The sequence below is a fragment of the Monodon monoceros genome, unplaced genomic scaffold (assembly GCF_005190385.1).
Source record: "Monodon monoceros isolate NGI ecotype Baffin Bay Population unplaced genomic scaffold, NGI_Narwhal_1 Super_Scaffold_1, whole genome shotgun sequence".
Classification (NCBI taxonomy): Eukaryota; Metazoa; Chordata; class Mammalia; order Artiodactyla; family Monodontidae; genus Monodon; species Monodon monoceros.
In genome coordinates this window covers 26532836-26556250 of record NW_021703765.1, presented here as the reverse complement: position 1 = coordinate 26556250, position 23415 = coordinate 26532836, and the positions used below count along the sequence as shown (strand labels likewise).

The following is a 23415-nucleotide window of genomic DNA, read 5'->3' as shown; positions in this document are numbered from 1 at the left end:
ATGAGCTTGACGTCCCTTCACTTAATCAAGTGAGCTAAACGTTGTTGCCCCTACTTAACGGATATGGAAGCTAAAGGTGGTGCTTCAAAATACCCATCTTAGGAAATAAAACGCCTGCTCAGAAAATCGGCCCATGCAAGGAAAATCTTCCTAAAATAGGTGTCACTGTACCTCATAGCCTTGTTTGTTTCTTATGTATCACTTGGGTCTGTGCACTTAAGTGGACATTAACTTAAACCCAAATTCAAGCTATCCCAATCCCATGGGTCGGTCGGCTGTAGGCAACCGGAGGGCCAATATACCTTGGATACACCTGTTCCAACCACTGGCTTAAGAGAAGCAGCACTTTCATTTCGTTCCTTAGCGTCTGCTCACTATTTAGACACTGAAGCAAGTAGACATAGAGAGTCAAGTAGCTGCCGAGGGACAGGCACTCCTGCAGAAACTCTTCAATGGTGAGCTCGGGAACTTGAAGGGACACCAGAATGGGGCCCCAACCTAAATTCTGATTGAGGGAGCCTAAGAAAAGAACACCAAGAGGTAGAGAAAGGTAAGAGCAAGAATCAAACTATTTAACTACTCTAATGAACCTTTTCACTTTAAAAGCTTCAGGTCGGGAAAACACCACTCACATTGACCCTGGAGGGCCTGACAATGCCTCATGGCTTGGACTGGAAGCCCTCACTCTAAATGCCTTTGTCCTGGCTGCCAGTGCAGAGGGTATCATGAAGTCAGGTATCATGGCTGCATTTTCATAAATCACCTCTTTCACCATATTATGATCATTAAAATCTCATGTAGACATTGCCTCTCCCAGTTATCTAAGAGTTTTAACTTTACCTAATACCATTTTTAAGTATGTTATGAATACTTATGCTTTTCCGAGGGGTATTATTATTACTCTATCCTTCATAAGCATTTTTTAATTATCAAAGTTTAGTTTGACTCGTATCTTGACAGAAATTCTTGAAAATGTTTCACAAATTGAAAAAACAAATTTGATTTTAGCAACAAACAGTAAATAAATTTGGAGCAAGAGTGTTATCCTAATGGTTCTCAATTCTTTGGGGGGAATGGGAGTAGGGTGACATGGTGACACACATAGCACCTTCCACAGGGGGACATGAGAACATGGATTATTCACGTGTTGTCAAGAAAGGGCATGGGCAGGTTGCAGGCACTTCCTAGCATTCTCACTCCAGTACCCTTCGTTCTCCCCTATTGTGTGCACGATGATGTATATCTGGGTAACAGAGTCGAGAAGTACTGCTCTGAGCAATACTTTTTAACCAGATCAGGCTGTTTCCAGAATCTGAGAGTTTAGAGGTAGGAACTAAGAAGACAAAGCGGGAGTGGGGGGCGGGAGGGGAGGTGGGAAGAGAACTCCGTAATAGTTTAAAACACATGACAAAATGCAATAAGAGGACATATGAAAAACTTTAACAAGTGACAAAATAGAGAAAATTAATACAGTGGATCATTATTATAAAGATTCTGGTATATAGCATTTGTTTTTAGGACTACGACTAGGCCTATGACATACACAATTTGACTACCATAAAAGGATTGGTCTGACACTCCAAAACCCACATAAAATGAATTAGAGGTTCCCTCGAAACATGATGGTACCAACATGGGCCAAAATTTCTCATGCTAACTGCACATCTTTATGAAGAAAACAAACTATATTCTGAAACATCAACAACATTTACAGAGATATTAGAACAGTACAATCCCTCAACAGGAAGGGTCTGGAAAGGTATCTCCTTCAGATAAAGCTTTAATCTTCCTTGGAAAAGATGGGTCTACTGAGACCCTGACATGACGGTCCTCTTACCCTCTTTGAAGTAAGCAGTGATGCAGGCTTCCGTCGTCTCAGCCATGTGGCGGACGGAAGCCAGGCTCTGGCAGGCGGCTGTTAACAGGGGCAGAACCACCAGCCCATGCACTTTCTGCCCAATCCAGGTCTGGATACTGCCTCGGAGGAACTCTGCTGTTGGGATAGTCGCGTTGTTCATCATCATTAGGACTTCCATAAAGAGGCTGCTGAGGGCCATGTGGCGGGTCTGGCTGTCCAGATCTGAAGGGGAACATAGCCAACACGTTTGCAAAAGGCTGCTGGTATGACGATGTGAATGTGATAAAGGGAACAATGGTGCTTCAAACTAGCTGCTCTCCAGGGGCCAGAAGGAAAATCCTTCTGTGTTTAGCTTTTAAGGATAGGATGTGGCACATACATACTTTGTAAGGGCAAAGCAGGAACTACTGCGAGATCCTTGGTTACAGCGTGTGACCAAGTGATATTTTAATAAATAGACAAAATACATAGATCTCAGGAGTCATTTGGTAAACTAATTAGAAACAGTACCTCCACCCCTACCAATGCCAAAGTTGTAAATAATTCTAGAATGATTTACACAGAATGAAGGTTATTATTTAAAACTAAATATAAAAAAGTAAGGAAAGGAAAAATCTTTTTACAGACTCCTAACAGCAGCTCTTTTATTTCTTTGTTTTTTAAATAAGAAAAATGGACAGACTGGGTCTTTCCAAAATATTAAAAGGTGAAAAAAAGAATACAACACAAGAAAAAGAGCAAATTCATTTTAAAAGAGAACTGCAAATAAGTGACTGAGGTAGATTCCTTCTTCACATCCAAGAACAGAAAATATTTTTCACTGAGGGTGTGTTGAGGTAACTATTCATCAGCCATAATTTTTGAATTGTACACTTTATTTTTATTTGTTTTTTCTTTTTCGGCTGTGCCGCACAGCTTGCGGGATTTTAGTTTCCCGACCAGGGATTGAACCCGCGGCCCTCGGCAGTCAAACTGCAGGGCCTTAGCCACTGGACAGCCAGGGAATTCCCTTCATCAGGCATAATTTTTGCCAACTATTTCTAATTCTCCTTGAGTTGGGTTCATTGTTTTAAGGGAATAGAATTGTGGCTTTCTCACCTCAAGGCTTTGGTATTTATGTCAACGTGAGTGGGGAGGTCTTACACCCATCAAACCAAATTCACCCACTTGCACAGTGTACAATAAACCCTAACTTAATGTTATCATAAGATATACTGATTATCAAGCAAGGAATTTTTAAAGCACTATATGTGTGTGAATCTACTTTTTTATGTATAAATATTCTTGGTAATAAAGGCCTTATCTCTGAATTCCAGGTGAATAAATTTTTTTTCTGATTTTTTAAAAAATTTTATTTTGTTATTGAAGTACAGTTGATTTACAATGTTGTGTTAATTACTGCTATACAGCAAAGTAACTCAGTTATACATATATACATATATATATATACTTTTTTCATATTATTTTCCATTATGGTTTGCCACGGGACATTGAATTTAGTTCCCTGTACTATAGAGTAGGACCTTGTTGTTTATCCATTCTATATATAACAGTTTGCATCTGTGAATAGTGATTTTAATCTATCTTTTAGTTATGATTCATGGGAACAAAAAATGATTGCAATAAGCCTCCTAATAGAGCACAGCCTCTCCCCCTTCCCATTCATCATCAACACAGCCAACAAATGTTGTTCTTAAAAACCAGAACTGATCCCATCACTCTTCTGATTAAGATCTTTCTAGAACGCCCTTCACTCCTTTGCCTGGCTATTATTCAATCTTCATGGTCCAGTTACATATGACCAACTCTAAATCAATTTCTCCAGTATTGCCTGCTAATTCTTCTTTCTTTTTTTTAACTAGTTTGCATATCCCAAGCCGAGGGATATGCAAACTAGTAGGTGATGTCACACATTTAAAAATGGTTGTACCAATTAACTCTGTGATCAGCAGTATATGAGAGTTAACACTGATCCACATCCTCACCAACATCTGGTACTGAAAACTTTTTAATTTTAGCTATTCTGGTGGATGTGATACAGTATGCCATCAAGTTTTTAATTTGCATTTCCCTAAATATTAACAAGGTTTAGCATGTTTTCATATGTTTATTGGTTATTTGAATATTCTCTTTTGTAGAATGTCAATTTAAGGGTCTTGTTCATTTTTTTACTGGATTGTCTTTTTCTTCCTTATTTTATCCAGTGTGACAATCTTAGTCATTCATAGTTAATGTAATTACTGATGTGAGCGGGTCTAAATCTACTATCTTACTATATGCTTCCAATTTGTCCCTCCAATTCTACATTCCTTTTTCTCTCTTCAAATATTCTTTTAACATTTTCATAGTGGTTATCTTACAAATTACAACATGCATTCTTGATTTTTCAAAGTCTGATGTTAACTGGTTCCCAGACAATGCTAATTTCCTATTACCTTCCCTACTGTTACCATAACCCAACAGCACATTACTATTACTGTTTTATAGAGTCAGATTTCATTTAGATTTTCCTATACATTTACCAGTTTCATTGTTCACCCTTAGTCTCCTCCTATTTATCTTCTCTTCATTATCTCTTTCTTTCTAAGCAGATTTTGGTTATATTTTGTGGTTCTTTTTATAATTTCTTAAGCTCAGTGTTTATCTAATTAATTTTCAGCTTTTAGAAATTTTAATATAAACATTTAAGGCCATGAAATTAAGTTTCACTTTAGCTGAATCCCACAAGTTTTGATGCTCTGTTTTTTTAATACAGTTCTAAATATTTTAAATTTCTGTTGTTATTGTTCCTTTGGTCATCAGTTATTTAAAATTTTGCTTCTTAATTTCCAATGTATAGTTTTTTCCCTCCCGGTTATATTTTGTTACTGATTTTTAAGTTCATTGCACTGTGGTTAGAATGTGTGGTCTATCTGATACCAGTCCTCTGGGATTGATTGAGATGTGCTTTAACTCTAGTAATGGGTCAAGTTTCTTAACTGTTCAATGTGAGACTGATACGGTGTGCATTCTGGACTTACAGGGTATATTATTCTCTACATACTCATTACATCCAGCTGTGCTATTCAGACATCCTATAGTCTTACTGATTTTCTGTCTACCTGATCCATCAGTTACTGTGAGACATGGGTCAAAATCCCTCACTGTGAGCAAATTTGACATTTCTCTTCCTAGTTCTGTCAATTTTCACCTTATGCATATTCTTCCTGGTGAATTGAACCTTGTATCAATTTCCAACGACTCTCTTCATTTTTAATAATGCTTTTTTCTTATTTATTTATGTAAGTAATATGTGTTTTTTATGTATATATGTGTTTTTCATGCAACTTCAGGGCAGGAACACACACAAGAGGTTGTCTGGCTTGGTAATGCTTTCTGCCTTACAGTCCTATCTGTCTCATACTGACATAGCTGTACCAGCTTTCTATTTTAATATCTAATGTGACTGCCTTGTAGAAAGCTTTCTATATCCTATGCTTTAGATATACTTCTTATAAACAGCTTAAAACTGGATGTTGGGGCTTCCCTTGTGGTGCAGTGGTTGGGACACCACCTGCCAGTGCAGGGGACACAGGTTCGAGCCCTGGACCGGGAGGATCCCACAGGCCACGGAGCAACTAAGCCCGTGCGCCACAACTAAAATAAAATTTAAAAAAATAAATACATAAAAAACTGGATGTTGTTGATTATTAATCCAGTCTGACAATCTTCATCTTTTAACCTGAGCATCTGTCCATTTACATTTACCGATATATTTAAACTTTATCTTTTTATTTTGGCTATTTTTCTTACCTTCTCCATGTTTCTTGCCTTCTTTGGATTGAACAAAATTTGGCCAATCCTTTTTTTTTTTAATTTAATTAATTTATTTATTTTTTGGCTGCAATGGGTCCTCATTGCTGTGTGCGGGCTTTCTCTAGTTGCGGAAAGCGGGGGCTACTCTTCATTGCGGTGCATGGGCTTCTCATTGTGGTGGCCTCTCTTGCTGCAGAGCATGGGCTCTAGGCGCGCAGGCTTCAGTAGTTGTGGCACATGGGCTCAGTAGTTGTGGCTCGCAGGCTCTAGAGCACAGGCTCACTAGTTGTGGCACATGGGCTTAGCTGCTCCGTGGCATGTGGGATCTTCCTGGACCAAGGATCAAGCCCGTGTCCCCTGCATTAGCAGATGGATTCTTAACCACTGTGCCACCAGGGAAGTCCTGGCCAATCCTTATCTCCTTCTACTAACTTAGAACTTACATATTTTATTTCTATTCTTTTGGTGAATTGCTTAGAATTTTTACCATTCATATTCTATGAAGACATAAATTTAATCAATCTCTTGACCCCCCTCAAACAATATTAAAACCTTAGAATGCTTTTAACTCAACCTCCTTCTTAACTTACATATATGTGTGGTCATATAATTTAATGTTAGCTTTTGCTTTTTAAACCCCTAAATGATGATTACTGTAGTTTTACACAGGCAGTTTTTGTTTATATTTACCCACATTTCACTACTTTCTCTGCTTACTTTTCCTTCTTGCAATTCAAGCCTTTCACTTGTGATCACTCTTCTTCTACCTAAAGAACATGCTTTATTTAGTACTTCCTTTAGTGATGTCTGCTGGGACAAACACCCTCAGGTTTCAAGGAAAACATCTTTATTTCATCCTCATCTTTGAAAGATGGTTCTTCTTAGTTTACAATCCCAGGTTACAAGTCATCTCCTCACAGCACATTGAAGGTGTTATTCCACTATCTTACAGCTTCCTCTGTTGCCAATGAGAAGCCGGCTGTCCTTGTAAATGTTGAATGTTGTTCCTTTGACCCCGGTGCATCTGCAGTTTCACTACAGTATGTACAGGGGTGAATTTCTTTCTATCTACCCTGCTTGGGATTTGCTGGGTTTAATGAATCTAAGGATTGTTGTCTTCCTTTCTCAGGGCAGGTTCATTTCTAACTCATCCTTACCCTGAGTATGCCACCCTATGTGGTAATGCACAGGAGGTCCTTTCAGGCTACCATCTTAGGCAGGCCCTGGGCTTTATCATCTCACCTAATCTAAGGAGTGTCAGCAAAAGCCTTCAAGGTAAAAGCCAGCCTCAGTACTCCATCTACTTTTATGGGTTCCTCCTTTTACTTAGTTTCTGACTTCTGAGATTTTCTGCCGCCTTGTCAATAAGTTTAATTTTTGGTTTCTTAAAAACATTTTATCCAGCATCCTTAGTTGTTTTCGGCAGGAGAGGCAATCAGGATGTCCAGTCCACCAAACTGCTAGGAGCACAGGTTCTCATATGAAGTTTCTTTACAAGCCTACAGGTGATTCTGAAGTGCCCTCCCAGTTAGGAGCCAAAACATCCAGGAATGCTGCTCGATGGATGGTCTCTGGTTATCTCCTAATCACTATATCTAGTCATCTAACTTAGCCCTCAGTCCAGTTAACCTCACACCAGCAACTGACAGTGTCTATGCCTCCTCAAGTTCTTACCATTCATGCCACCCCACCCTGGCCAGTGCTGAGATGACAAGTGTCCCTATGGTCCAGTCATCTCTCTGACCACTGCTTCTCTGTAAACAGGAATGACAGTGGCCCGACCATCTTCCTGATCTCAAGATGCCTTATACACAGCAGGAATTCATTTACTGAGTGAATACATGACTCCACCATAGTCACTTACCAGGTGGTTTAAAAACAATGATATCATCCAAGAGCTTACACATTTCCTGTTCAAGGACTGCTAACGTGATTTTTCCATTTTGTTCCAGGGAGCTGAGGAATTGTACCATCTGGTGAGTGAAGGCTCGGCATTTTGGAACTGCATCCTGACAATAAAAAAAGGATCATTCAAATGAATCCATGCATGCAGTGTTAACTGGATATTCCCTGGGAGCACAGCACTGTACTGGGAGAGGACAGAGCAGTGAGTCATATGAGGAAAGACCCTGTGTTGGGGAAATAAAAATCTTTGGTAATACTTAGACCAGAACCCATGTTTTCCCAAATCCCAGTAGTAGTTTTTACTACATTAATAACAACATTAACTACACACTAAGTACTTGCCAGGAACTTTTCCAAAAACTTCTATGTTCATTTTCTGATCTAATCCTCACAACACTTTGAAGGCAAGGTATTATTATTTCCAATTCAGGTGAGAAAACCAAGGTCAGAATGGCAGTGAGTTGGGGATTTGAGTTTGTCAGACCTCAAACTCATGCTCATAACTTGCTGCCATTCTGCTGCCAATGACATTCAAATCAGTAAACCCACAGCTCACTGTCGGCCCTCAATCCTTTTCACCTCTTGTTAGCATGTGACACTGCTAGTAGGTAAAGGCTTACCAGAAGAAATAAATGAAACTGAAAGGCCCAAGAGGCCAAAATGATATACATCCTCCAACTTTTTCTATTGAGCCATCGCAGGATTCGAGACAGTCCTCAGTAGCACTTATACTACTAGCAGCCCTGAAGAACACTCTGCCTTCTAAAGGACCCACTTAACTTACAAGATGTTTCTGGCTGTCAGTAGGAATGGAAAGACCTGCAGACACTTTTAGGAGCTTCACAATTAACTCAGCAGAGGATTCCTTTGCCAGGATGATGGATGGCTGGTAATGGCTGCTGAAATAACCTAGCACACTCTGATATGACACAATATCCACAAGATGCCACGAGAGTGAGCTTGTCTGTCCAAGCAGAGTAAGTAGAGGAGAATCCTAAAAATGAAACACACATTCCTTTAGTTCCAGAGCTCCCATTTTTTCCAGAAATATGCATCTCTCAAGTTAGGAGTACTTGTGAAAGTAATAACCAAAGTTTTAGCAAAACACATTAAGATTTATAAGTATTCAGAACCCAATTTTCAAAGGAACTCTATGATCTGGTGGTAGAACAAGCAATTAAGGAGATGTAAATTGAAATTGATTTTTATATTTGGTGTGGTTCCCTTAGACTATGAACTATATAAGAAAATCAGACACCGGGCTTCCCTGGTGGCACAGTGGTTGAGAGTCCGCCTGCCAATGCAGGGGACACGGGTTCGTGCCCCAGTCCAGGAAGATCCCACAAGCCGTGGAGCGGCTGGGCCCGTAAGCCATGGCCTCTGAGCCCGCGTGTCTGGAGCCTGTGCTCCGCAACAGGAGAGGCCACAACAGTGAGAGGCCCGCGTACCGCAAAAAAAAAGAAAATCAGACACCTAGTTGAAGGCACATCCCGTATGCCATGCATATATTCACACTGAAAGAGGCACGAGGGAAACAACCTAAAAACCACAACTTCATACAGAGTGAGGATCTAGAGAGCCCTGCCAAGTCTTTATCACAGGCTCTCCAAACTTACTGTTTGATCCACCAGTTGATCTTCCTTTGCCAATAAAATCATCATGAAAAGGAGGCAGACAATCATGCTCCGGGTCTCTGGGTGGGGACTGGGATTCCAGGCATCAGAGAGCACACTGACCCAGTTGACTTCACAGAGGACAGACCCCAAAAACAAGAAGCAGCTCTTGGGGCTTCCTCGTTCCACCTAAAAGGAAACAATGTTTTTAGCTATATATCCTAAAAATGTATAGAAATCAATGTTTTCTAAATTATATATCTTTTAAATTATACTTTTTTCCCAGATTATAAAAATCATTCATAACCCTTCTGCCCTCAGAGATTTAGATTATAATATTTTTCCTTCCATGTTCAATGTATGGCACACCTTTCAGCTTGTTTGGAGTTCATTATTTATTCCACTAATTCTTTTTTTTTTTTTTTTTTAATTTTTATTTTTGGCTGCGTTGGGTCTTTGTGGCTCCGTGCGGGCTTTCTCTAGTTGCGGTGAGTGGGGGCTACTCTTCATCGCCGTGCATGGGCTTTTCATTGAGGTGTCTTCTCTTGTTGCAGAGCACGGGCTCTAGGCGCACAGGCTTCAGTAGTTGTGGCACGCAGGCTCAGTAGCTGTGGCTCGCGGGCTCTAGAACACTGGCTCAGTAGTTGTGGAGCATGGGCTTAGCTGCTCCGCAGCACGTGGGATCTTCCCAGACCAGGGATCGAACCTGTGTCCTGTGCATTGGCAGGTGATTCTTAACCACTGTACCACCAGGGAAGTCCCTATTCCACTAATTCTTAACAGGAAAGGAATGATCTTCCCTAGCTCCAGCCAGGGTGGCAAATCCCTGCCACAGTAAGTCACTGGTGCTCAAGGGAGCCTACCACAGTCCTCAGATGTGCTGGGCAAGACAAAGGTGATATATCTACTAGTCACTGGTTCCCAAAGCCGAGCGTGCATCAGAACCACCTGGAGGACTTGCATGGGATGAGGGTTGGGGGGGTACCCATAGAATTTTTAATGCCCTGCATCTGGAGTAGGAACAGGAATTTGTCTTCCTAACAAGTTCCCAGGTGGTACTGATGTTGCTGGCCCTAGGACCATACTTTGAGACCTACTATATTAGCACATATAATTTTTATATGGCCTTTTTCATATAATGTTGTGTTATAAATATATCCCCATATCATTAGTCTTTATAATTTTTGATGACTACATAATGTTTAATTATCCCATTTAAAATATAGCGGGGATGGGGGGCAAATGTATTTTAAAGTATATAATCAATATCAAAGTTATCTCTTATAAGCCTATTTCAAGTCTGTTTAAAATAAAACATGGCTAGCTATAAATTTTTCCTTTAAAAAGAAGATTAAAAAGCTCAACTCCATTTATAAAATCGCAATCAGTGGAATTTGATGATTCATGTCTTCCAATTAGTACCATCATTATATCATGCTATTTGCTCGTTTTCCCTTTTAGAAAATGATTCTTCATCCTCCTTTATAATTTGTTCTCTATCTTCACCCTCAACCCCTTCACAAACATACTTTACTATGCCAGCAAGACTCATGCAACAGAAAGGTTCCCAGCTTCTGGGCCGGGCAAAGTCATCTATCATTAGACTAAAACTCCTAGAGGTACAAAGTCTATAGCATCCCTTTATAGACCATTCTATTTAATCTGTCATATAGCTAAAGCTGTGCTCTTACTTAAACACTCTGTTACAGCTCGTTAAACAAAGGTTCAATTCCATATTCATGATGATGATGAATACCTACTTTGTGCCTGTCTCATAGTCTAAACCTAGCTATAAAATCATTCTTAACTTTGTATTTCACTAAGATGACTGTCCTCAGCTTTCCTTAGAGCTCAGCTACAGAGGAGTGGCTGACAAGAGCAGCAGTGGGTGGGGTCTCCACTTAAGCACTAAAAGACTGCGGTACATTTTACTAATTGTCATAAATAACTATGGATCTGCAGTAATTAAAGCACTTAGGGACTTCCCTGGTGGCTCAGTGGTTGGGAATCCGCCTGCCAATGCAGGGGACACGGGTTTGAGCCCTGGTCCGGGAAGATCCCACATGCCGCGGAGCAACTAAGCCCATGCACCACAACTACTGAGCCAGCGCTCTAGAGCCCACGTGCCACAACTACTGAAGCCCATGTTCCTAGAGCCCATGCTCTGCAACAAGAGAAGCCACTGCAATGAGAAGCCCGTGCACCACAATGAAGAGTAGCCCCCGCTCGCATCAACTGGAGAAAGCCCACACACTGCAACAAAGACCCAATGCAGCCAAAAATAAACAAATAAATAATAATTTTTTTTAAAAAAGCGCTTAAAGTGTCTCAATAATAAATGTGAATTAGGTTATGAGTAAACACAAATGAACTGGTGACTATGAACAAATAAACTGAAATGATCATAAAAAGCTAAGACAAGATTAAAGGGTTTTTTAAAACAAAAACTGAAGAAGAACAGAAATGCCTGACTGGTATGCAAGTGACACTACTGTACCCGTTTTCTGACTATTGCTTCTACTGCACACTTAGTGGGACTTTTTCCAGAGGCCATTTCAGGTCTTTTATATGATTATGATGCATTACTCGTTGTTACAATGTACTTCTGTCTCCTACAGCCTAATATCCCCTTACATAACTGCTTAAAGAAACTAATGGTTTGAGTACCGATTTACATTCTACTTTAATAGAACATTTAACAAGAAGCAGTTTTAATGATACTATCCTAGAAAAACATGCATTCACAGAAACGCCAAGATTGAGTGTGACAAAGTGATTAAACTATGTATTCACATGACAATATCACCGAAGACTAGGGGATGACTGTCATATTACAGACAAAAATCTTTCTCTGGGTTTTCTGTAAATGCTGTCCAGTCATCTACTAACACAGTGAAATGATGTCCATAGGATGCTGCTTTACACAAGCACTGTCTGGGCGATACAGAATTCGGGCAGGGTCCACATTGTCATCCACTGCAACTGGGCCTAAAACCCACAGTGAACAGGTTGCTCCCAAGAAGCCAGGCTGTGACATAGAGAGTGAAGGGTTTACCTTGAAGAAGGCCTCCATGAGCATCTGGTCAGGATGCAGGTCCCTCCATGGGAGTTTCTGGTAGGCACTGTGAAAAGCATACAGAATGAACTCTGGCATTTTGGGTGCTGTACATGCTTCACAATAATGTATCAGGTGTAACCGAAGGGCTCCATCATCACCGGGCAAGAGCTTATCTAAAATTGAAAAAGAAAATATAGCTGAAGACCTTTTGGTTTATCTTTAAAACAAGTAAAAAATTAACACAAAACACAAATTTGAACTAAAAGTCTAAAAACCTAACTTTCTCAATAATTACCCAGTTTCAAAGATTTTCACGTACCAGGGAAGAAAGTGATGGCAGAGCAATAATAAAGAATGGTAATTTATTTACCAGGGCAACTGGAAGGAGCAGTTGGTGTGAGGGAGATAGCAGGCGTGAACAGTTTTTCTCTAAAACTCCTAAATATATGACTTTTTAACTCAAATACACCTCCACAACCACAACCAACTCTAGGCATCCCTTCAGTCTGTTGCCTTCAGCATAAATTCAGTCTCATGCATTTGACACCTCATTCATTTGGCACCTTGGAGAAATCGAATGTTCCTCAAAAGGAAATGTTCCAGGGACTTCCCTGGTGGTGCAGTGGTTAAGAATCCGCCAGCCGGGCTTCCCTGGTGGCGCAGTGGTTGAGAGTCCGCCTGCCAATTCAGGGGATGTGGGTTCATGCCCCGGTCCGGGAAGATCCCACATGGCACAGAGCAGCTAGGCCCGTGAGCCATGGCCGCTGAGCCTGCGCGTCTGGAGCCTGTGCTCCGCAATGGGAGAGGCCACAACAGTGACAGGCCCGCATACCACAAAAAAAGAAAAAAAAAAAAAGAATCCGCCTGCCAATGCAGGAGACACAGGTTCGATCCCTGGTCCGGGAAGATCCCACATGCCGCGGATCAACTAAGCCAGTGTGCCACAACTACTGAGGCTGCGCTCTAGAGCCCGCGAGCCACAACTACTGAAGCCCACATGCCTAGAGCCCGTGCTCCGCAACGAGAGAAGCCACCGCAGTGAGAAGCCCATGCGCCACAACGAAGAGTAGCCCCCACTCGCCGCAAGTACAGAAAGCTCACGCACAACAACGAAGACCCAACACAGCCGAAATAAATAAATTTATTTAAAAAAAAAAAAAAGGAAATGTTCCAAATGACTAAATCTTAACCCTTGGTGCAGTAAAACTAGGCTGTTAACTGTTATTCAAGTAAGTCACTCTAAAACAAATTTCACACTCTTCTGTGACCTGAATCACTCAGTATTATCCTCACGAGTATCAATTACTTTAGTGCCCTCAGGAGCATTTAGTCTGAAACAAATTTTTTCAGACTTTCTGGCTCTAAGCAAAGGAATGGAATTTGGTCAAAGAAGAGAGAGCCACATACAACGAGAGCAGAAACCTGATGGGAGTTTCTCAACACTGACTTTTGAAAAATGACTAATGAGCGTCAACACACGATAAGTCGACTTATCACTGCTAACATTCCTGTGCCCTCAATCCCCATTCCTCAGGAAACAGTAACGTATGCTTTTAACAACCTTTTAAGACAGGGGTGAAGAGTCGCATTTGTTTAAATATGGATAAAAAAGATAGTTTTGTTTAAATTAGGATGGATACATAGGAGAAGATGTCTAGGAGGTAATCTCTTAGGACCAGGCCGAGCGTCTCTAGTCCCAGCCCAGACACAAATAAGTTCTGTGACCTCAGATGAATTCATTTTGCTTTCCAGGTCCTCATTTTTTCTCATCAATAAAAACATGGAGCTGAATCAGACGATCTCACTAAAAGGCTATAATTTAATACTTCTTCATCTTGCTGTGCACAGTTCTTCTGTTTCCTCTCTCTGAATTGAGTTGCCAATTCTTACTGTTATCTGTGTACTCTCCTATTTCTAGGACACTTTTTTATTTGATATACATGGGCCTGTGAGAGTGCCTGCCCTTTTATACTAAGAAACTAAATAATAGCCTTTGTGACAATAATTTTATGCTGAAATATTTGTCTCACTATAAATATGTTGTGGATGGTAATATGCAGCTAGAAGTCTACCTTTCCAAAAAAAGAAAAAAAAAAAAGTGAGTGCTATTAGGATTTCATGTGTTACTCACTGAACCAATACTTTTATCAAGTAGACAACTCAGAGTACGGCACTGTCCTAAGTCTTGGGTTGGGGAGAGATAAAAAGAAGAATGTTTCTGTGCCTAGAGTTTATATCTTATAACAGCGGCGGAGGGGGGAGGGGGAACTGAGAGGAGATCAGATATGTAAAAAGTCAATCAAAAATACTAGATGGGGGGCTTCCCTGGTGGCGCAGTGGTTGAGAGTCCGCCTGGCGATGCAGGGGACACAGGTTCGTGCCTCGGTCCGGGAGGATCCCACATGCTGCAGAACAGCTGGGCCCGTGAGCCATGGCCGCTGGGCCTGCGTGTCCGGAGCCTGTGCTCCGCGACGGGAGAGGCCACAGCAGTGAGAGGCCCGCGTACCACCAAAAAAAAAAAAAAACAACAACAACAAATACTAGATGGGGACTTCCCTGGTGGTCCAGTGGTAAAGAATCCACCTTCCAACCAGGGGACGTGGGTTCGATCCCTGGTCAGGGAACTAAGATCCCACATGCCGCGGGGCAACTGGAGAGCAACTAAGCCCGTGTGCTCTAGAGCCCGTGCGCCACAACTAGAGAGCCCATGAGCACTGCAGCTACTGAGCCTGTGTGCTCTGGAGCCCGTGCGCCTCAACTAGTGAGAAGCCCACGCACCGCAACAAAAGATCCCGCATGGTTCAACTAAGACCCGACGCAGCCAAATAAATAAATAAATATTAAAAAAAAAAACAAAACAACGCTGGATGAGGTACATCCAGACAACGGTATATTATTCAGCACTAAGAAGAAATGAGTGATCAAGTCATGAAAGACATGGAGGAACCTAAGTGCATATGCTAAGCAAAAGAAGCCCATCTGGAAAGCTGCATAATGAATGATTCTAACTATATGACATTCTAGAAAAGCTAAGACTATGCAGAAAGTAAAAGAAATCAGTGGTTGCCAAAGCCTGGGGTGGGGGAGGGATGAACAGACAGAGCACAAAGGATATTTAGGGCAGTGAAACTACTCTGTATGATACTGTACCACTCTGTAGGATACTCTGTAGACACACATCATTATACATTTATCCAAACCCAGAGGATGTACAAGCCCCAGCATGAATCCTAGTGTAAACATGGACTTTGGGTAATAATGTGTCAGTGTAGATTCATCGGCTATAACAAATGTACCACTCTGGTGGGGGGATGGTGATAGTGGGTGGGGAGGGGGTTATGCACGCGGAGCAGGGAGGAAAGGGTATACGGAAACTCTCTGTGCTTTCCGCTCAGTTTTGCTGTGAACCTAAAACTACACTAAAAAAAGTCTATTTTTGTATATATATAAAATATTGGATGATATATTGTTTTATATTATAACATATATATTATTGCTATATATATTTATACATATTATTATAATATATAGTCTATTATCTGATATGCTATCTACTATATACATTGTATATAAAATACTGGATGACATATTGTTAACTCCAGGACTCAGTGCCACATAAACACATGGTAGCCACGGGGGTGCATCACTCAGATCTCCCTTCAAACAGAACTTGCCACAGATCAGGGCACAGCACCTTTAGCACCTGAGTCGAGGCCATCCTCCTCCCAGGTAGCCCTCAGCCAACGACTAAGCACTGACCTGGCTGCTTCCGCCCAAGATAGGATCCTCAAAAAAGAATGTTGGCACTAGAACTCCCTAACCAGCTGGCCAATACTTTCTCAGCGCTGCCCTGCAGGCTGAGACTCTTCCTACTCTCCTTTCACGGGTGTTAGGCCTGCACCAGGATCTGAAGGCTTTCTTTGCCCACCCTTATTCCTCTCCCTCTTATTTTCACAGGCAGTACCCCAAATAAATCTCAGCATTCTGGCTCCATCATGGCGTCTGCTTCCCAAGGATTCAAACTACAACAATGTGCTATAAAGATTTAGAGGCAGGAGAGAAATGTATGCACATGAACAGATATGCAGGAGAATACAAAGGGCCCGAGGCTTCATCCAGGTAGTGGAATCAGCATAAGCAAAGAAGTGGCAGAGGGAAGATCCAAGGACTTTTAGGGAACAGTGAGTAGAGCAGTATGGCTGAATGGAATGCTTCCATAAAAAAAACATCACATAACGTTGAAGTGCTCTGAGCCAGACACATTTGAATGCTGAGCTAAAACATTATTACATTTAAAAGTTTCTGAGTAAGAATATAATAGCACACAAACAGAATTTTTGGAAAATCAATCTAGTAAGCAGGCAGGAACAGAAATGAGATAGGAAGGACAGTTAGGAGTCCACTGCAGGAATCTGGGTTGGGTGGACCTAATATCCTTACAAGCCTCCCAATACAAAACATTTAGATACACTAAGTAAAATGCAACAACTCTGAAAATGCACAGCTACATGCATTCAGTGGAAGAAAAGAGGTCAGAGAGACTAGGAAAGCAGAGTATTAAACGGATGCGGAAGCCTCAGTTGCCCTGGGGCTGTTTGCTTATGTGGGGTTTTCAACAGCACAAGGAAACGGAAAACAAGATCTTCTAAGGACTACACCCTCACTGAAAGGGCAGATGAGGGGGGAGGGGAACAGATCTTCTCTGCCTTAGCCTGGACTGGGAGTCACGGAGGCAAGAAAGTTGATTGTGATAATTGAGTATGGGGTTTGATTTCATGTATCTGTGTAGTGTGAGAAACCCAAAGCCAAGGAATTACACAGAGCCAAATGGCAACAAATGCAGATCTTCTCTGGAGGCATACACCCTCATCCTAGTCCTCATGGAATTTCCACAGATAAAGTCTCTCTAAATACAGGCTCACAATAGAAAATTACAAAATACAGAAGGAAACAAGCCTCTGAAGGAACATCAAACAGAAGCATGAGCCACCCCCGAACAGAAACTTGAGATGACGGAATTACTGCATACAGCTCATAAAGGAAAGTAAGTATGTTTAAACATTTTAAAACAATAAAAATTGAAAATTTAAATTAAAGAAAGAAGATGCTATCAAAAAGGATCAGATAGGGACCTCCCTGGTGGCGCAGTGGTTAAGAATCCACATGCCAATGCAGGGGACAGGGGTTCAAGCCCTGGTCCGGGAAGATCCCACATGCCACAGAGCAACTAAGCCCGCGAGCCACAACTACTGAGCCTGTGTGCTACAACTATTGAAGCCCACACGCCTAGAGCCTGTGCTCCACAACAACAAAGATGAGCCACCGCAATGAGAAGTCAGTGCACCACAATGAAGAGTAGCCCCTGCTTGCCACAACTAGAGAAAGACCACACACAGCAATGAAGATCCAACACAATCAAAAATAAATAAATATTTTTTTAAAAAAATAAATAAATATGTTTTAAAAGGATCTGGATAAATTTTATAAACAAACATTACTTCTAGAAACTGAAATGAAAAATTCAATGGATTTTCTTTTAAAGCAGACTAGACATAGCTGAAGAGATGGAGTATGCTGGAAGAGAGATCTCAAGAATTTGCCCAGGGGAATTCCCTGGCAGTCCAGTGGTTAGGACTCTGCACTTTCACTGCCAAGGGTGCGGATTCAATCCCTGGTCGGGGAACTAAGATCCCACAATCCACTCGGTGTGGTCAAAAAAAAGAATTTGCCCAAAATGAAGCAGAAGAAAACACACCAAAAAAGTGAAAAGTCACAGAAGATAGAATGAGGTTCACCATGGGGGAAAGACAATATTTGAAAAGAGAAAGCCATAACTGATGACACTGAGCACTACCTCCCAAAAAAGATAAGAGGTTACACACTTCACACTAAATAATTGTACGGGTGACCTTTCTTTGGTCAAAGATGACAGCCTACCAAATAAAGTAAAAGTAAATAAAGTAGAAAAGCAGAGGCAAAAGATTAACTGAATTACTTAAGGAAAAGTGAAAACTAACCAGAGACATGATATAACATCTTCCTACCTTTAAAACTCTCATGCAATGAGTCAATGCAATCAGTGAACAACTGCACGATGCTTGAGGCCACCACAGCATCACTCTCCAGCCAGGGGTAATGTCGTTGGCTGCTTTAAATAAAAGAAACACACACTTAGAAAGGAAACACTATGATTAAATTACTGTATGTCCCAGAGTCTGGGGTTTGCCTAAGTTCTAGAAAACTCTGTGTTATGTAGCCCTAAGACACATTTAGAGCACTTTAAAAACTGTAGATTCCTGGAGGTGAATTGTAGCTTTTAATATCAATCATATAATTTTATTTACTTTCCTTCCTAACATTTATTCCAATGTAATTAAGTTTCAGAAGTGTGCTATCTAAATAACTATTAAATTAACACCTTTTACAACACATCCAATTTATGCCCGTAAACCCATCCCTTGTGTATCTTGGTTACATTTCGAATGCCTTAGAAGACAGTTTTCTCTACCTAAAGCATGGGGGGTGAAAAGACATGTAAAAAAAGATGGTCAAAAATGAACAGAGAGGAAATAACCAAAGGAAAAACTCTTTATATGAAATTTTTACTTTCTGAATCTGGTATAGAAAGTTCAATATAAAAATAAATTCCATTAGTTCTTCCTGGAAATAGACAGGAAGCCTAAATTATGGTAAGCAGTCTCACGGTCACCACAAAATCCTGAAGCTTGTGGATTGTCTAAGGATAGCCCTCTGGAAAAGCAAAGACCCAGAACTTTTTCTGTTTTCCTCAATGGGCTCTTGAAGCAGCCTGGATGATACAAATAATCTGGACATGGCGGTCAAAGCTCTACCCTGGTCCCAGTCTAGCCCTCACCAGCTGTGGGATTTGAGCAAAACATTCAAGTTTTCTGAATCTCAGGATCAGATTAATTCACACTTATGAAAACACTTTAAATACTGTGATATATACTGTGTAATTCTTACAGAACTCTGGACATCTACCTTTTGTTTGTATGCTTTTAGAGGAAAAAAGACTCGTAAGGCAACTCCTTGCATTTGGACAGCTCAACACCTCTGTTTTAAATGCTTGTGAAATAATGCTTTCATTTAGTTGCAGAGTTCATGTTAAAAGAGCAATTCCCACCCAGTAATTTGAAAGCCAACTTAGTTCCAAAAACATAACTGATACTAGGTAAAATCAAGTTTGCCTCATATTTTGCAGTGTTATATTATCAAAACCTAATTCAGGAGAACAACATCCATTTTTCTGAAATTAAATACCAACCTCATTCAACTTCTTTATTGTGGAAAACTGGAAATGAGTGTCCAGTTTTGCTTCAAAATCAATAGCTCTGATCAAGAAGACTAACAATTCCACAAACAGAAAATGTCTTAAGTTTACTTTGTAAAGAAGCGTTCTCTAAATTTAAAATCAGATCTGTGAATCATCAGCTGGACCAAAACACCATCAGAACTTTAAGTCTATAAATTTCAAAGAAATTTGAATATCAGAAAAACTATTTACCTTTCATTGTCCTCTAAAACCAGTATCCATGGCTTAAAGAGCTGGACGATTACTGAATGTAGGGATCTTAGCACTAAAACAAAGCAAAATTTTTAGAGACAAGAAACAAGCCCATCAAATGGAGATGGCCAACAGGCACATGAAAAAATGCTCAACATTGCTAATCATCAGGGAAATGCAAATCAAAACCACAATGAGACATCACCTCACACCTGTCACAATGGCTATCAGCAAAAAGAACACAAATACCAAATGTTGGCGAAGATGTGAAGAAAAAGAACCCTTCTACACTGTTGGTGGGAATGTAAATTGGTGCAGCCACTGTGGAAAACAGTACGGAGGGTTCTCAAAAAACTAAAAATAGAACTACCATATGATCCAGCTATTCCACTCCTGGGTGTATATCCAAAAAAAACAACAGCACTGGGCTTCCCTGGTGGTGCAGTGGTTGAGAGTCTGCCTGCCGATGAAGGGAACACGGGTTCGTGCCCAGGTCCAGGAGGATCCCACATACCGCAGAGCGGCTGGGCCCGTCCATGAGCCATGGCCACTGAGCCTGCGCGTCCGGAGCCTGTGCTCCACAACGGGAGAGGCCACGACAGTGAGAGGCCCGCGTACCGCAAAAAAAAAAAAAAAAAACCACCAAAAGCACTAATTCGAAAAGATACTATGCACCCCAATGTTCATAGCAGCATTATTTAAAATTGCCAGGATATGGAAGCAACCTAGGTGTCCATCAACAGATGAATGGATAAAGAAGATGTGGCATACACACACACACACACACACACACACACACATACATACACACAATAAAAAAGAATGAAAATTTTCCATATGCAGCAACATATGGAGGGTTTGGAGGGCATTATGCTAAGTGAAATAAGTCAGACTGAGAAAGACAAATACTATATGATACCACTTATATGTGGAATCTAAAAAATAAACCAGTGAATATAACAAAAAAGAAGCAGACTCACAGATATAGGGAACAAACTAGTGGTTACCGTGGGGAGAGGGAAGGGGGAGGGGCAATATAAGGGTAGGGGATTAAGAGGTACAAACTATTAGGTATAAAATAAGCTATAGAGATATATTGTACAACACAGGGAATATAGCCAATATTTTATAATAACTATAAATGGAGTATAACCTTTAAAAATTGTGAGTCACTATATTATACACCTGTTACTTATATAATATTGTACATCAACTATACTTCAATTAAGAAAAAGAAAAATTAAGTCCACCCTTTGTCAAGATCATTGATAACTACATAGAAAATCTTCTTCTTATCATCTGTATTCATAAACCTATGGTGATATACAAACAACATATTTAATATAACTAAACATGTTTCAGTTTTCATTTGCTGCAATGAAATTTCTTAAATTGAAGAAGTTTTATTATAACACAATATCATGGACAATTTTATAACATGCATTTTTTAAAAATAAAAACTTAAACATTCTTAATGTGATAAATAATAGGAAGAAAGAGCTGGAGACTGAAACCTATCTCTTTGTACTTCACCTTACAAAGGAGAGGCAGAAGCAAGCTGAAGCAAGCACCCACTGGTAAGTGAATATAGGTATGACACATATATGGGTTCACACTTGTACTGTGTATTTCCTATTTCTTCTTCATGACACTCAGATATACAGATTTATCACCAAGTTTTAAATCTCTTAATGTGTCTATTCAAGTCTCTTCTAATGGAAGGTCAGAACACCTAAGCTCCATGTTGCACTAAAGGCATATTACCTGTTTTGCTGCTGGCAGATGGATCTTGGGCCAAGCAGGCCATTTCTGAGTCAAGCAGTCTTTTTACAAGGTAGTCCAACAGTGTCTTCATATCTGCCATGTAAGGACTCCATTTTGAGAATAAACCAAAACTTTTAAAGTCCAACGTGGATAACCGAAGCTTACAAAAAAAGTTTGAGAGCCACTGTATAGTCTCCATTACCTGGAAAAGAATGACCATTTTAAAAAATGCTTACTGAATATCTACTTTCAGTAGAATACTACAGTAGACTGTGACGGAGGGCTTTGACTTTGTAATCGAGTTGCAAAGGTATATAGCATATGAAAAGTAAATCAGCAGATTTCAAACTCCTTTTCTAAAGCAAAGGAACCATTTTTTCAACTAAATTCATGTGGACCCACATCATATAAAATTGATGAAGCTGAGAGCTCTGTGGGACACTGTGTGAAAACCTGTTCGAAGGAGCCAGTGAAGCAGGAGGGTTAAGGCGGGGAGGCGAGGTACACACAGGGGCTGGTGCTGGGCTGTTCCTGAACAGAGAGGCAAGAATCAGATCTGAGGCATGAGAGAAAGCTGATCCAGCCACAGGAGGCGGGTGGGGGTAGAGGGAATGGGAGATGACTGACAAAGGAAAACACAGGGCTCTTAGAGATAAAAAGATGCTTTGTTAGATATCAATTTTAAATGTGTTCCAGTTGTTTAAAAAACATATAGGGCTTCCCTGGTGGCGCAGTAGTTAAGAATCCTCCCACCAATGCAGGGGACACAGGTTCGAGCCCTGGTCCGGGAAGATCCCACATGCCACAGAGCAACTAAGCCCGTGCTCCACAACTACTGAAGCCTGTGTGCCACAGAGCCCTCAGGCTGCAACTACTGAACCTGCGTGCCGCAACTACTGAAGCCTGCGCACCTAGAGCCCGTGCTCCGCAACAAGAGAAGCCACCGCAATGAGAAGCCCGCGCACCGCAAGGAAGGGTAGCCCCCGCTCGCTGCAACTAGAGAAAGCCCGAGCGTGCAACAAAGACCCAATGCAGCCAAGAAAAAAAATTATTTTTAATAAATTAATTAAAAAAAACAAAAAAACTACAAAGGAAATGGAAAAGAAATGCACAAAAACTTCAGAGACCAAGAGCTACACACCTGCTTGTCTGACAAGAGAACATCCGGAGAGCTTTGAAGCACCGAGGTCTCAGCAGAAGCTGCCCCCTGCTGGCAGCCTGTGGTGCAGCAGCCCAGGGCTCTTAGGGTGGCTTTCCAACACTCGGGGCTCAGCAGCTGCTCAGCAGAGCCTTACCAGGCAGGGACAGAGGACAGCAAGTCAGCATCCTTCACAAACTAACTTTCAACTTGAATCAAAGAACACATGTACTTTACAAATGAATGAGTATTAAATAAAAATCCAAAACAAATTCATAAAGATCTGTGGTGCAATGTTCATTGCAGCTCTATTTACAATAGCCAGGACATGGAAGTAACCTGTCCTGAATGGATAAAGAAGATGTGGCACATATATACAATGGAATATTACTCAGCCATAAAAAGGAATGAAATTGAGTTATTTGTAGTGATGTAGATGGACCTAGAGTCTGTCATACAGAGTCAAGTAAGTCAGAAAGAGAAAAACAAATACCGTACGCTAACACATATATGTGGAATCTAAAAAAAAAAAATGGTCATGAAGAGCTTACGCGCAAGATGGGAATAAAGACGCAGACCTACTAGAAAATGGACTTGAGGACATGGGGAGGGGGAAGGGTAAGCTGGGACAAAGTGAGAGAGTGGTAGTGTATATATGACATACGTACACTACCAAATGTAAAATAGATAGCTAGTGGGAAGCAGTCACATAGCAAAGGGAGATCAGCTCGGTGCTTTGTGACCACCTAGAGGGGTGGG

At 40.9% G+C, this 23415-nt stretch overlaps 1 protein-coding gene across 2 annotated transcripts in view; it reads right to left on the bottom strand.

The window, feature by feature from the left end:
- EPG5 (ectopic P-granules autophagy protein 5 homolog) overlaps positions 1–23415 on the bottom strand; it is a 129113-nt gene that overhangs the window by 9588 nt on the left and 96110 nt on the right. For both annotated transcript variants that reach the window (XM_029230514.1, XM_029230505.1), the window contains exons 32-41: positions 22660–22808; positions 21519–21720; positions 19755–19827; positions 18274–18377; positions 12227–12402; positions 9175–9360; positions 8343–8552; positions 7518–7662; positions 1838–2080; positions 303–519 (exon numbers count right to left, since the gene is read on the bottom strand). In XM_029230514.1, the coding sequence (XP_029086347.1) occupies positions 303–519; positions 1838–2080; positions 7518–7662; positions 8343–8552; positions 9175–9360; positions 12227–12402; positions 18274–18377; positions 19755–19827; positions 21519–21720; positions 22660–22808 (1705 nt within the window). The remainder of the gene's footprint in view (positions 1–302; positions 520–1837; positions 2081–7517; positions 7663–8342; positions 8553–9174; positions 9361–12226; positions 12403–18273; positions 18378–19754; positions 19828–21518; positions 21721–22659; positions 22809–23415) is intronic.